Source organism: Salvelinus alpinus, chromosome 24 (genome assembly GCF_045679555.1).
Source record: "Salvelinus alpinus chromosome 24, SLU_Salpinus.1, whole genome shotgun sequence".
In the NCBI taxonomy this organism is placed as follows: domain Eukaryota; kingdom Metazoa; phylum Chordata; class Actinopteri; order Salmoniformes; family Salmonidae; genus Salvelinus; species Salvelinus alpinus.
In genome coordinates this window covers 31,304,299-31,319,997 of record NC_092109.1, presented here as the reverse complement: position 1 = coordinate 31,319,997, position 15,699 = coordinate 31,304,299, and the positions used below count along the sequence as shown (strand labels likewise).

Sequence of the window (15,699 nt, the reverse complement as noted above, 5' to 3'; positions counted from 1 at the left end):
AAGATTGATAACATTAATTTACTAGCCCTCTAGAAGGAGTTTACATGTCCAATCATGGCATGTCATTGTATATCAGTAATGGTCCTACTGATCTAGTGATGCTTGCATTTTTAGTATGACAACTTCGGCTTTCATAGATGTATGACATAGTGGAGAAGGTGGTAAGTTGAGCGAAAGGGTTAGTTGAGCCACCTGTTGTTTCTAGGAAACCATACACACAATTAATAATTTGACCAAATTTTTAGGGAGAGGTCATCATTTCATGGAGTCTGTGAAGTAAAAAAACACATGGAAAAAGTGGTCAAATTAAAGGTCAAATTAATGTATTGTGTTAGAGGTTTCATGATGCTTGTATCTAAAACCAAAGTAGATCATTTGAATATTGTTCTATACATCAGTTGGGGTATCTATAAGCTTCAAAATGAGGTCTTAAACGTATCATGAAAGAGCATTCTTGTAGCAGTGTGGGGTAATAAAATCTAAATGTTTGCCTTGGGCTAAGTTGAGCCAATGATTGAGCCAATGGCAAATTGATCAAATTGAAGTGTTTTCTTCCCAGGCGTAATGCAAGGCATTATCGCTGGGAAATGAGGTAACACCAGGGACTGGCCAATGTTAAAAGTATTTTTTTTTTTTTTATCTAAAGTGTTTGTTATGTGTTAAGCCTGTGTTAAAGGCCCAGTGCAGTCAAAAAAACGTGATTTTTCTGTGTTTTGTGTGTTTGTTAGGTGTATATAGAACAAACATGGTGTGGCCTATAGACTACTGCAGACAGGGCCCAGTCAAGTGTTACAGTGGAAAATAGAGACTGCTTTATTCCCCCCTGCAGTCACGACCATGTTTCCACAGGGACTGTGGCTTGGTCATGTGATAAGCCCGTAGGGTGAGTGGGGTAAGTTAGGCCACTTTTTACATTCAGCATCACTCCATTAAGGGAAATAAAGTATTATTTCTAACAAAGATATCTACATATATATATTTCAGGATTAAAGGGCACTAACAAACATGGTCCTCCAAAACTGTGTTATGTTCAATAGTAGGCCTAAGCTTTTATTAAACACTACAGATTAACCACACTCATTTTGGCTCTCCTACAGAGGTTTATATTGTTACACAACAAATAAACTGACACAGTTAACATAGGGACAGTGGGACAGGGGTAGGCATGGCGAACAAAGCCTACCAGCTTTATAACTCTTTACAAATGTCCGGACAGGATTTGAAATGTGGAATCATACTGATGAATAGAAAGTGGTTTGTGTGAACTGTCCATTGAGAAATGTTGCATGGAAGAGGAATAAACTAGGAGACAATAGGGAGATTTTTCACTGACCTTTCACCCCCAGGTTGACAAAGGTCTCCTGGTTCCTCTTTCTGGTGCTGGTGTAGCACTTGTATCTTCCCTTGTCCTGAACTTTTATCCTTTTCAGGAGGAGCGATGCATTGCCATGGGCGATCTGGGAGTTGAACAAGCATGTCCTTCCATTGAAGTGCTTATTCTGCAGTCCATACTGGTCCTTGTTGTAATAGTAGCTGTGAACAGGGATCTGCTGTTTGTACCAGTGGATGACCACGGCACCAGTGGGTTTAAAGCTACAGGGAAGCATGCAGTCCTCATGGAATAAACAAGTCACATAAGCCTCTGAAAAGAAATGTTTGAAAATGAGAAAGTAGTGGTTTTGAAGAACACTTACAGTATACCTCAGCATCCATGGATGAGGAGAACATTTCCAAACAGTAAGATGACCAGAATATCAGAATGTTGATTCAAGTAAAATACATGCAATTGACTGGCCATTTCAGAATATTACAGCATATTTAGTGTTCTAACTTCTAAACTATCAATGACCAACAGCAAATACCCAAAGATGTTTTCCACCCAAACAAATCATGTATCTTGTGTTATTTATTAACATGCAGTCTCTTCTCACAGCAGAGACTTGACAAAATGTATATGAATCTACGTACAAGTATAATCAGATGTGGGATAAAAGTCCATGACAGCATATTACCATCTATCGATCGTTTGTTTCTCTGGTGATGTTCAATAAATACATTCAGGAAGGTTAGATGAACAAGTAACTACATTTAGTTTCTTGCTATTACCTGAATCGTCGTTCCCAAATAAATATCTCTTATCTTTGCTGCCGTTAGGACATTCTATGGATCACCAAATGGATACGTAAAATGCTCTAAAACAAGAGATACACATACTGTAGAGCCCCAATAACAGCACCTCCTTAGAGCTTAGTTACAGTAGATCAGACAGTTCTCCCCTAAAATAAATATATATATATATATATATATATATATATATATATATATATATATATATATATATATATATATATATATATGAGAGAGACAGAGGAGGTCAAGTAATACTGTACCTTTGGAGTCAGTCATAGACAATGTCCACAGAAAGATCAGGAGCACAGTGGCCGATCCATGTGTCAGTGCCATCGCAGAGGGTCTGTGTTCAGATCTTAGTCTGTATCTGTTAGTATTGTGTGTGTGTGTGTGTGTGTGTGTGTGTGTGTGTGTGTGTGTGTGTGTGTGTGTGTGTGTGTGTGTGTGTGTGTGTGTGTGTGTGTGTGTGTGTGTGTGTGTGTGTGTGTGTGTGTGTGTGTGTGTGTGTGTGTGTGTGTGTGTGTGTGTGTGTGTAATGAGCTGTGTCTGTGTGAATCCATGTCAAAGTGGCTGTTACATTGATGAAACAAGGACATATTAACCAAGCAAGTAAAACTTTAACCTGCCTAACCATGAGTAGTCATTAGGTTAGTCTGATTAATCAGGCTTTAATACATAAGTAATTGGTATACAGTATACAGCCTGAAACATTTGTGTGCAAAATTGTGTAAATGTACATTGAAAGCCAGAATATTGAATAAAATTACATTTGAACTTACTTTGCTCAGATGGTTGTTTTTATGTTTCGGTTTGGCACTGAGGTAAAGTTAGTTTTATATTTTTACTTTTTTATTAGGATTTCAATTAAAAAAAGCTAATTGTTCTCCACCCTCTCCTCATTCAGAATATACTATTTTCATTGTCCTTGCAGACTTGGTTACAGGAGGCTGCTGAGGGAAGAACGGCTCATAATAATGGCTGGAATGGAGTTAATGGAATGGTATCAACCACACGGAAACCATGTATTTGATGTGCTCGATACCATTCCGTTGATGCCGTTCCAGCCATTACTATAAGCCCGTCCTCCCCAATTTAGGTGCCACCGGCCGCCTGTGGTGTACACTTTGTACAACTATTCATGCAGTTGTTAACCTGCACACCACCCAGGCCAACCTCCTGCTGTCTGCTTCATTACACATTACTCCATTAAGCCAGGCCACAGTAATTGAGTTCACAGACTAATCAACCATACAACTTGTGCCATAAAACTGTGCCTGAGAGTAAGTGTGTGTCTGGCCATTGTTGACCATGTAAAAAATATTGCTGGCATCTAACCCCTCTCCCAAAGTGTAAATTCATCCATGTGAAATCACTCCACAAATATATTATTCATTTATGCACTGAGTATACAAAACATTAAGAACACCTGCTCTTTCCATGACATTTGAATCCAGGTGAAAGCTATAATCCCTTATTGACTTCACTTGTTAAATCCACTTAAGTCTGTCTAGATGAAGGGGAGGAGACAGGTTAAATAAGGATTTTTTAAATCTTTGAACGGGGTATGATAGTAGGTGCCAGGCTCACCGGTTTGTGTTAAGCACTGCCGCGCTGCTAGGTTTTTCACGTTCAACAGTTTCCCGTGTGTATCAAGAATGGTCCATCACCCAAAGGACATCCAGCCAACTTGACACAACTGTGGGAAGCATTGGAGTCAACATGGGCCAGCATCCCTGTAGAATGCTTTCGACACCTTGTAGAGTCCATCCCCCGACGAATTGAGGCTGTTCTGAGGGAAAAAGGAAGGTGTTCCTAATGTTCGGTATACTCAGTGTATATAGTTCCACAGGGACTGCCACAGAAGTGTTGACACTGCAGGAATCAGCCACAGCATGTGATCAGCCATCACGTTGGTTACACCTGTAATTGGAAATATCATGGTCATTTTACTTTTGATATTCATCCTCCATATCTTTGATTGTTCCTCCTACATGTTACCTGCAGTGGGTCGTCTGGCTGTGATGTTGACCTGGGTTTGCACCATGTGTCTCCTCTGGAAGCCTGTGAATGTACAGGTGTATGTTCCTGTTTGTTCCTCACTCTCTGGGTTGTGAAGAAGGAGGGATCCTTTACTCATCAGAACCTGGTCCTGCTCCAATCCAGCAAGGTCCTCCCAGAGGTTGGAGGTCAGTCTGGTTCTGCTGTCATAGATGAGGATTACTGTGGTATCATTGGTTCTGGTGAAGGTCCAGGTGAGGGAGAAGTTCTGGAGGTTCTGTGGAGCGATGCAGGGTATGGACAGCTCTCGCCCTGCCTCTCCAATCAATTCCTCTGAAATAGAGACACATTCACCCAAAGTGTGACTGGCTGGTTTTGTCCAACTTTTTTGGCCTTTATATTGTTATGGTGGACTTTGATAAATGGGTGAAAGATCTGAATACCTGTCTTCTTTATGGAGGTGGTCCACACCTGGGCCTTGTCTGCAGAGATGACAGAGCAGAAGTAGGCGTGGTCAGAGACATTACCCAAGATCCTCACTGTGCTCTCCACTATGTACAGACCCTTGGAGTCTAGGCTTTTGACGGTGGAGTTCTGTAGTGTTTCTGGGCCAGACAATGGGTCTGTGGACCATGCCACCTCAGGGGCAGGATAGATGTTCTGAGATGAACAGGAGATCACCTCCCCAGTCATCTCCATTCTCACTGACTGAATGAGAGCTGCAAAAAAAGAAATAAGTGTTCAATAAATTGTCACAATAGTTTAAGGCCCAGTGCAGACAAAAAAAAGTGATTTTCCTGTGTTTTGTATACAATACATCACCAAAAGTATGTGGACACCCCTTCAAATTAGTGGATTCGGCTATTTCAGCCACACCCGTTGCTGATAAGTATTTAAAATTGAGCACACCGTCATACAATCTCCATAGACAAACATTGCCAGTAGAATGGCCCGTACTGAAGAGCTCAGTGACTTTCAATGTAGCAACGTCATAGGATGCCACCTTTCCAACAAGTCAGTTCACCAAATGTCTACCCTGCTAGAGCTGCCCCGGTCAACTGTAAGTGCTGTTATTTTGAAGTGGAAATGTCTGGGAGCAACAACGGCTCAGCCGCGAAGTGGTAGGCCACAAAAGCTCACAGAATGGGACCGCCGAATGCTTTAGTGCTTTAAAATCATCTGTCCTCTGTTGCAACACTACCAGGTTCCAAACTGCCTCTGGAAACAACATCAGCACAAGAACTGTTTGTCTGGACATTCATGAAATGGGTTTCCATAGCCGAGCAGCCGCACACAAGCATAAGATCACAATGCGCAATGCCAAGCGTTGGCTTGAGTGGTGTAAAGCTTGCCGCCATTGGACTCTGGAGCAATGGAAACGCATTCTCTGGAGTGATAAATCACGCTTCCCCATCTGGCAGTCCGACCGACACATCTGGGTTTGGCGGATGCCAGGAGCACGCTACCTGCCCCAATGCATAGCTCCAACTGTAAAGTTTGGTGGAGGAGGGATAATGGTCTGGGGCTGTTTTTCATGGTTCGGGCTCCTTAGTTCCAGTGAAGGGAAATGTTAATGCTACAGCATACAATGACGTTCTAGACGATTATGTGATTCCAACCTTTTGGCAACAGGTTGAAATGTTTCAGCATTGCAATGCCCCCGTGCACAAAGCGAGGTCCATACAGAAATTGTTTGTTGAGATCGGCGTGGAAGAACTTGACTGGCCTGCATAGAGCCCTGACCTCAACCCCATCGAACACCTTTGGGATGAATTGGAACGCCGACTGCGAGCCAGGCCTAATAGCCCAACATCAGTGCCCGGCCTCACTATTGCTCTTGTGGCTGAATGTAAGCAAGTCCCCGCAGCAATGTTCTAATATCTAGTAGAACGCCTTCCCAGAAGAGTGGAAGTTGTTATACAGCAAAGGGGGGAGCAACTTAATATTAATGTCCATGATTTTGGAATGAGATGTTCGACGAGCAGATGTCCACATACTTTTGGTCATGTAGTGTATATTTACACACTATGAGGTTGGAATAATACTGTGAAATTGTCAAAATTATGATCATGACATTTTAGTATAAGAGCTGTTTGAAAATACAGACATTTCAGCCTGGGGTTGAGTTTTGGCCTTCCTGGTGAATGTTTTGCATGTCATCAATCAAGTTTTCAAGATCCAATATATCATGCGCTGGTCAGAACTTGGAAACTCAGAAATGTCTGACTTACTAGCTGTAGTTAAACATGTGCCGTGTTCAAAGAATCAGCAAGTGAGAAATGTCATTGTTTCCTAGTTCTGACTAGTTAACTTTCAAAATGCAGAAGGTACATTCTGCATTGTATGATGCTGCGTTTTGCATCTTATTTTTTTATTTAACTAGGCAAGTCAGTTAAGAACAAATTCTTATTTTCAACGATGGCCTAGGAACAGTGGGTTAACTGCCTGTTCAGGGGCAGAACGACAGATTTGTACCTTGTCAGCTCAGGGATTTGAACTTGCAACCTTTCAGTTACTAGTCCAATGCTCTAACCACTAGGCTACCCTGCCGCCCCAATGATGCAACATGCACCATACTGGCTGTATTTCTGTACTTTGAAAGTTAGGCATCTTGAAATTTGCTTGTTGACATGCAAACAAAATGGGACTATATCAACAATGGACTAATGAAAGATAGTTTTTGTGGTGGGATTTTCCTTTAATAGACCAAAAGAATGAGTTCCAAAACTCTCTGCCAATAACCGATAGTTTTCTGTTTTCCCCTCCTCACTCAGACCACACCCAAACAGTACTAGCAAAATTCTTCCTTGAGAAATTGCTCTTTGCTAAGAAGCTGTTTTTGTTTCTTGTTGACCATTTTAATTTAAATAAATAACCGTAAGGGACTTAATTGTTACCCAGAAAATATCTGATATTGATACAAAAACGGCTGCATTGGACCTATTAATTAGCCTGACGAAACAAAGCACCACTTAATGAACACTTAGTGAGCTTCAAAAGTATTGGGACAGTGACACATTTGTTGTTGTTTTGGCTCTGTACTTCAGCACTTTGGATTTGAAATGATACAATAATTTGAGGGTATTTTCATCCATATCGGACGAAACGTTTAGAAATTACAGCACTTTTTGTACATAGTCCCCATTTTAGTGTACTTAACGTATTAAAGTAGTCAAAGTTAAGTATTTGGTTCCATATTCATAGCACGCAATGACGACATAAAGCTTCTGACTCTACACACTTGTTAGGTGCATTTTCTGTTTGTTTGATTGTTTCAGATTATTTTCTGACTTTCTGATATCTGCTTCACTGATTTCTGCTCATGTAAAAGCCTGGGTTTTCTGTACGTTAACACTTGAAGCTTATTACCTAAAATGGGTCAATTGAAAGTGTGGGTTCACAACTCCAATCCAGACGTGTTGGTCATTACTGAGACATGGTTAAGGAAGAGTGTTTTGAATACTGATGTTAACCTTTCTGGTTATAACCTTTTTCAGCAAGACAGATCTTCCAAAGGTGGGGGAGTGGCAATCTTTACCAAGGATCACCTTCAGTGCTCGTTTGTCTCCACCAAGTCTGTCCCCAAACAATTTGATTTGCTTGTTTTAAGTATTAAACTTTCAAATAGCTCTTTATTGACTGTTGCTGGGTGCTATCGTCCTCCATGAGCCCCGGCCTGTACAGTACCTGCCCTAAGCTCTCTCCTGGCCCCTTACACTAAGTCTGAATTTGTCCTGCTAGGTGACCTAAACTGGGACATGCTTAAACCACCTGACCAAGTCCTAAAGTAATGGGACTCCCTAAATCTTTCTCAGATTATTACCAATCCCACAAGGTATGACTCCAAACACCCAGAAAAGGCTACTCTTCTTGATGTTATCCTCACAAATAATCCTGATAGGTATCAGTCTGGTGTTTTCTGTAATGACCTTAGTGATCACTGTTTTACAGCCTGTGTTCGTAATGGCTGCTCAGTGAAACGATCTGTCCTGATTTGTCATAGACACTTGCTAAAAAAACTTTAATGAGCAAGCCTTCCTTCGTGAACTGGCCTCTGTATAATGGTATAGAATCAGCTTGATCCCCTCTGTCGAAGACGCTTGGACCTTTTTATTTTATATTTTCTGTGGTATTGTTAACAAACACGCCCCCATAAAGAAAATGAGAATTAAAAGGTTCAGGTTCAGCCCCTGGTTCGACTGTGATCTTGCAGAGTTACTCCACCTCAAGAGTTGCATTTGGCGAAAGCCTCGGCACACGCAAATTCAGGCTCTTGTTCAGGCAAATGAAAAAAAAGTGCACTGAGGCTATACGGCCAAAGTTAGTTACTTTAAGGAGCAGTTCTCTCTCGGTGGGTCTAACACCAAGAAGTTCTTGAAAACAGTTAAAGACCTGGCGAATAAACCCTCCTCCTCATAGCTGCCCATGTCCCTTAAAGTTGATGGGGTTGTTACTGACAAGAAGCACATGGCTGAGCTCTTTCATCACCACTTCATTAAGTCAGGATTCCTATATGACTCAGCCATGCCTCCTTGCCCGTTCACATTTCCTCATCTCCCACCCCTTCTAATGCAACTATCCCCGATGCTTCTCCCTCTTTTTCCACTGCCCCGCTACAAAGTTTATCCCTGCAGGCAGTCACTGAGTCCAAGGTATTAAAGGAGCTTCTGAAACCTGACCCCAAAAATACAAACATCTGGGTCAGATGGTTTAGACACTTTCTTCTTTAAGGTTGCTGCCCCTATAATCCCCAAGCCTATCTCCAACCTCATTAACCTGTCTCTACTCTCTGGGGAGGTTCCCATTGCTTGGAAGGCAGCCTCGGTTTGTCCTTTATTTAAAGGGGGAGATCAAGCTGATCCAAACTGTTATAGGCCTATTTCTATTTTGCCTTGTTTATCAAAAGTGTTGGAAAAACTTGTCAATAATCAACTGACTGGCTTTCTTGATGTCTATAGTATTCTCTCTGGTTTGCAATCTGGTTTCCGCTCAGGTTATGGATGTGTCACTGCAACCTTAAAAGGTACTAAATGATGTCACCATTGCCCTTGATTCTAAGCAATGTTGTGCTGCTATTTTTATTGACTTGGCCAAAGCTTTTGATTCGGTTGACCATTTCATTCTTGTGGGCCGGCTAAGGAGTATTGGTGTCTCTGAGGGGTCTTTGGCCTAGTTGCTAACTACCTCTCTCAAAGAGTGCAGTGTATAAAGCCAGAAAATCTGCTGTCTCAGCCACTGCCTGCCACCAAGGGAGTACCCCAAGGCTCAATCCTAGGCCCCATGCTCTTCTCAATTTACATCAACAACATAGCTCAGGCAGTAGGAAGCTCTCTCATCCATCTATATGCAGATGATACGGTCTTATACTCAGCTGGCCCCTCCCTGGATTTTGTGTTATATGCTCTACAACAAAGCTTTCTTAGTGTCCAACAAGCTTTATCTACCATTAACCTCTCCCAACAGGTGTGATTACTACCTCTGAGGGTTTAGAGCTTGAGGTAGTCACCTCATACAAGTACTTGGGAGTATTGCTAGATGGTACACTGTCCTTCTGCAGGCTAAAGTTAAATCTAGACTTGGCTTCCTCTATCGTAATTGCTCCTCTTTCACCCCAGCTGCCAAACTAACCCTGATTCAGATGACCATCCTACCCATGCTAGATTACGGAGACATCATTTAAAGATTGCAGGTAAGGTTGCTCTCAAGTGGCTAGATGTTCTTTACCATTCGACCATCAGATTTGCCACCAATGCTCCTTATAGGACACATCACTGCAATCTATACTCCTCTGTAAACTGGTCATCTCTGTATACCCGTCGCAAGACCCACTGGTTGATGCTTATTTATAAAACCCTCTTAGGCCTCACTCCCCCCTATCTGAGATATCTACTGCAGCCCTCATCCTCCACATACAACACCCGTTCTGCCAGTCACATTCTGTTAAAGGTCCCCAAAGCACACACATCCCTGGGTTGCTCCTCTTTTCAGTTCGCTGCAGCTAGCGACTGGAACATGCTGCAACAAATACTCAAACTGGACAGTGTTTTCTCAATCTCTTCATTCAAAGACTCAATCATGGACACTCTTACTGACACTTGTGGCTGCTTCGTGTGATGTATTGTTGTCTCTACCTTCTTGCCCTTTGTGCTGTTGTCTGTGCCCAATAATGTTTGTACCTTGTTGTGCTGCTACCATGTTGTGTTGCTACCATGTTGTTGTCATGTTGTGTTGCTACCATGCTGTGTTGTCATGTGTTGCTGCCTTGCTATGTTATTGTCTTAGGTCTCTCTTGATGTAGTGTTGTGTTGTCTCTCTTGTCGTGATGTGTGTTTTGTCCTTTATTTATATATAATATTTATTTATTATTATTTTTTAAATCCCAGCCCCGTCCCCGCAGGTGGCTTTTTGCCTTTTGGTAGGCCGTCATTGTAAATATGAATTTGTTCTTAACTGACTTGCCTAGTTAAATAAAGGTTAAAAATAAAAGACAAAAAATATATAGATATGTTGTGCCCCATTGAAATGAATGGTAAATAATGTATTGTGTCATTTTGGAGTCACTTTTATTGTAAATAAGAAAATAATATGCTTCTAAACACTTGTGGATGCTACCATGATTACAGATAATCCTGAATGAATCGTGAATAATGATGAGTGAGAAAGTTACAGACACACAAAGATCATACTCCCAAGAAATTATAACCTCTCACCTTTACAAGAGGTTAGCATTTTTTTGGGGGGGGGGCTTTAACTTTCGCATCTAACTTTCTAACTCATCATTATTCACAATTAATGCAGGATTATCCGTAGTCATGGTAGCATCCACATTAATATAGAAGTGTTAAAAAACATATTCTTATTTACAATAAAAGTGACTCCAAAATGACACAATACATTATTTCCCATTAATTTCTATTGGGCACTGAAACATAACCAAAACAAACTTAAAATTCATCCAACCAATGTGTAGAGTCACAAGCTTGATTTAGTCATTGTGTGCTATGAATATGGTACCAAATACTTAACTTTTGACTACTTTAATACACATATAAGTGACTTTGTCCCAATACTTTTGGTCCCCTAAAATGTGGGGACTATGTACAAAAAATGCTATAATTTCTAAACGGTTCACCCGATATGGATAAAAATACCCTAAAATTAAAGCTGACAGTCTGCACTTTAACTTCATAGTCATTGTATCATTTCAAATCCAAAATGCTGAAGTACAGAGCCAAAACAACAACAAATGTGTCACTGTCCCAATACTTTCACACAGCAACAGCAGGAACTAACCTTCCACCTTAACATCCACAAAGGTTTCCTTGTTAACCGTCAAGGTGCTGGTGTAACACTTATATAGGCCCTCATCTGAAACATCTACCCTCTTTAGTAGGAGCGATGCATTTCCATGAACAAGCTGGTCTTTGAACAAAGAGGTCCTTCCACTGAAATGTCCATTCTGCAGTTGTAACTGGTCACTTTGATAGTAGTAGCTATGGACGCATATTTGTTGTTTATACCAGTGAACCACCTCTTCTTCATTTGGTTTGAAGCTGCATGTCAGCACACAGTCCTCAGAGTAGAGACATTTCACCAGAGAGACTGGGAGGAAAGACATGAAAAATAGAAATGCCTAGATATTCTTTAATAGCTGTTTGGATTCCAGAGGTTAATGTTATTTTATTGCAGTCAAACATTTCTGATAATAAATATATCTAGTATTCTTACCCGAAGTTACATTTCCAGCCAGTTGCAGGGTAAATAACAAGATGAGTAGAAATGTAATTGACCCTGTTATTCCCTTGTTTCCTTTACAAGTATTCAACCATTCACACATCTAAGAGTAGAGGGGAAAATATTAGTGTACAACATTTTCAAAATCTCTAAATATATTATCATCTTCTCATGCTATGCTTTCAACATCATAAGACAGTGATGTAGTTGAAGATACGGCGCCTTCAGAACGTATTCACACCCCTTTACTTTATCTACATTTTCTTGTGTTACAAAGTGGGATTAAAATGGATTTAATTGCAATTTCTTTGTCAACGATCTACACAAAATACTCTATGTCAGAGTGGAAGAAAAATTCTAACATTTGTAAAACATTCATAAAAAATAAATACTAATATATATTGATTAGATAAGTTAGTTACTTTATAGCCTTTTAGCTATTTAACACAGCATGTGATGTCATATAGCTAGATGGCTTGCTACGTTTTTAAGAGAGAACTTTTCAGTTCTGTTTTCAGTCACAGGTGGGGACTGGATTAGATGTGAGCAGTGCGGGAGGTGGGCTCATGAGTTGTGCTCCAATTTTACTGGGAATAGCTTTATTTGTGACCTATGTATAAATTTGAATTGCACAATGGCAGAGCATAAGAACGTTGCCACATCAATAATACACAGTTAAAAGTGTTTGTTATTAAATGTTATATTCCAATGTTATTTAATGTTATTAGTTATATTCCATTCCAATATTATATTCCAATCACCATTTTTTGTATGAATTTGTCACATTCCTGACCTTATTTCCCTTGTTTTGTATTTATTTAGTATGTTCAGGGCGTGAGTTGGGGTGGGCAGTCTATGTTATTTGTTTCTATGTTTAGGTTTGTTCGTTTGGCCTAATATGGTTCTCAATCAGAGACAGGTGTTTGTCATTGTCTCTGATTGGGAGCCATATTAAGGTAGGCTGTTTTCACTGGTTGTTTGTGGGTGATTGTTGCTGTGTCTGTGTCTGTGTCTGTGTCTGTGTCTGTGTCTGTGTCTGTGTCTGTGTCTGTGTCTGTGTCTGTGTCTGTGTCTGTGTCTGTGTCTGTGTCTGTGTCTGTGTCTGTGTCTGTGTCTGTGTCTGTGTCTGTGTCTGTGTCTGTGTCTGTGTTTGTGTTTGTTCGCCACACGGTATTGTTTCGTTCGTTCGTTCGCTCGCTCGCTCGTGCGTTCATGTTTTATATGTTCTCAAGTTCAGGTCTGTTCACGTCGTTTATTGTTTTGTAGTTTGTTCAAGTGTTTTTTCGTCTTCGTTTAATAAACGATAGTATGTATTCAAACCACGCTGCGCTTTGGTCTGATACTTGCTCCTCCTTGGACGAACGTTACAGAATTAAAAATAACTATTGAATACCTTTTGCTCCTGAATGTCATTTTAAAGACTGCTGGGATATAAAATCTTGCATTATTAAAATAATATTTAGTGCAATTGTACATAATGGATTGTATGGAAAAGGAACAATGAATAAATAAGAAAGAAAATGAATGTGCAGGTGAGTTAAAAAGAGGGACTTTACATCATATCTCCTCATAGGGCAGATATTAATGGTGATATGTGCAACACCATTTCCCCCCATATTTTATTTAAATAATTAAAATAAGACAACTAGACATAGCTTTTAAGTATTACTTAAAGAATTTCTAAATAAAACTGATTAAATGGATTTTAACACACTTGTGTGTAACCCTATTCCATAATCTTCTACCGGGGTAACTGTCGGGGGGGGAGACCCCTTTCCTAAAAACAACATTTCATGAAATATTTAACAAAGTGTAAATTCTAGCCATTTATTTTCCTTTTATAGTTTATTCACCTCGAATTTCAATATTGAAACAATGTTGCAAATGTAGGACAGACAAACAGCAAGGTTATTACAAATTTCTGCTGTTGAAAACCAAATGTTATTCTAAAAGAAAGGGGAAATAATGTCTAGATGCTTTTTACAGTGTAGACCTAGTACATAAATTGCCTGGCTGAGCTGATGAGACAGTGGATTGCGCAGTCAGATGGAACAGAGTAAATGAGCATTTCAATGTCATAGAATTAACTGGTGGTAACATGTGGAATAGACACAGGTTGGAATGCGGTTTTAACCCGTTGTATAATGCTTATTGCACACAGAGTGAGTTCATGCAACTTATTATATGACTTGTTAAGCACATTTCTATTCCTGTACTTATTTAGGCTTGCCATAACAAAGGGGTTGAATACTTATTGACTCAAGACATTTCACTTTTTCATTTAAATTGATTAGTAAACATTTTGAAAAACATAATTGCACTTTGACATTATGGGGTATTGTGTGTAGGCCAGTAACAAAAAAAATCTGAATTGTATCAATAAAAAAAATTCAGGCTGTAACACAACAAAATGTGGAAAAAGTAAAGTCAAGGGGTGTGAATACTTTCTGAATGCACTGTATGGGTGTGGTTTTGTAGAGACCGTTGAATGAGGGAGAACACTTTCTATGCCTATAAAACCTTTACTGTTACAGTATAAAGCAAATGTCAGAAAATCCATGCCATTTGAAGACGTACGTGTTCATGCTTGTGTATCTTTTCACAACAAAAATTAAGTGCAGGTCTACTCAAAGGTGCAGCATAACCAGTATTAACCAAAATATAGTTCCATCACACGTTAAATTTCACACAAAACCTACCATTTCAGCGTCAGCGTTTTAAAAATGAAAGATTAAATTCAGGACGAAAATGTCACGCTCCATTACATACAGCACAGCAGTGTCTATTTCTGTTACAGTACTGTCATTCGATACCTTAGGCAGTGTCTATTTCTGTTACAGTACTGTAATTCGATACCTTAGAATGGTTAGGTCAGGACTGTTACAGTACCCCCCCCCCAAGGTGCGAACGCCGGGCGCACCAGCACAAAGTCCAGGGGAGGGTCCGGGTGGGCAGTTGACCACGGTGGTGGTTCCGGTTCCGGACGCTGTCCCCATACCACCATAGTCACTCCCCTCTTCTGTCTACCCCTACCACTGACCACCCAAACATTACCTTCCCCTAAATAATCAGCTAGCACCGGAACAAGGGGCAGCACCGGGACAAGGGGTAGCACCGGGACAAGGGGCAGCACAAAAACAAGGGGCAGCACCAGGATAAGGACCATCACTGGAATAAGGGGCAGCACCGGGACAAGGGGCAGCACCGGGACAAGGGGCAGCACCGGGACAAGGGGCAGCACCGGGACAAGGGGCAGCACCGGGACAAGGGGCAGCACCGGGACAAGGGGCAGCACCGGGACAAGGGGCAGCACCGGGACAAGGGGCAACACCGGGACAAGGGGCAGATCCCGGCTGAAGGACTCTGGCAGGTCCTGTTTGGACGGCTCTGGCAGGTCCATGCAGGCTGACGGCTCTCGACGCTCATGGCAGACTGACGGCTCTCGACGCTCATGGCAGGCTGACGGCTCTCGACGCTCATGGCAGGCTGACGGCTCTCGACGCTCATGGCAGGCTGACGGCTCTCGACGCTCATGGCAGGCTGACGGCTCTCGACGCTCATGGCAGGCTGACGGCTCTCGACGCTCATGGCAGGCTGACGGCTCTGGCTGCTCATGGCTCTTTGACGGCTCTGGCTGCTCATGGCTCTCTGACGGCTCTGGCTGCTCATGGCTCTTTGACGGCTCTGGCTGCTCATGGCTCGCTGACGGCTCTGGCTGCTCATGGCTCGCTGGCGGCTCTGGCAGATCCTGTCTGGTTGGCGGCTCTGGCAGATCCTGTCTGGTTGGCGGCTCTGGCAGATCCTGTCTGGTTGGCGGCTCTGGCAGATCCTGTCTGG

General features: G+C 41.5%; 1 protein-coding gene across 3 annotated transcripts; it reads right to left on the bottom strand.

Annotated features, from left to right (window-relative positions):
• Positions 1-2,778: 2,778 nt before the first annotated feature.
• On the bottom strand, positions 2,779-14,653 carry LOC139551796 (V-set domain-containing T-cell activation inhibitor 1-like). 3 transcript variants are annotated; one of them, XM_071363137.1, is made up of 6 exons: positions 14,562-14,653; positions 11,857-11,965; positions 11,422-11,730; positions 4,572-4,847; positions 4,129-4,461; positions 2,779-4,050 (listed from the first exon to the last, which is right to left on the bottom strand). In XM_071363137.1, exons 1-6 carry the CDS (start codon positions 14,562-14,564, stop codon positions 3,959-3,961), a joined length of 1,122 nt encoding a protein of 373 aa, XP_071219238.1. In that variant the 5' UTR covers positions 14,565-14,653; the 3' UTR covers positions 2,779-3,958. The 3 variants fall into 3 exon arrangements, with proteins under 3 accessions (XP_071219238.1, XP_071219239.1, XP_071219240.1); XM_071363138.1 differs by lacking the exon at positions 11,422-11,730 and having other exon boundaries at positions 3,509-4,050; XM_071363139.1 differs by lacking the exons at positions 11,422-11,730; positions 11,857-11,965 and having other exon boundaries at positions 3,810-4,050; positions 14,562-14,646.
• Between the last annotated feature and the right edge of the window lie 1,046 nt (positions 14,654-15,699).

What these genes read in the sequence shown, in the direction of transcription:
- LOC139551796 (XM_071363137.1), bottom strand. An exon ending in TGTGGATGTTAAGGTGGAAG is followed by an intron (nt 4,848 to 11,421) that starts GTTAGTTCCTGC and finishes CTTTTTTTGCAG; the next exon opens with CTCTCATTCAGTCAGTGAGA. An exon ending in CACCTCCATAAAGAAGACAG is followed by an intron (nt 4,462 to 4,571) that starts GTATTCAGATCT and finishes TCTCTATTTCAG; the next exon opens with AGGAATTGATTGGAGAGGCA.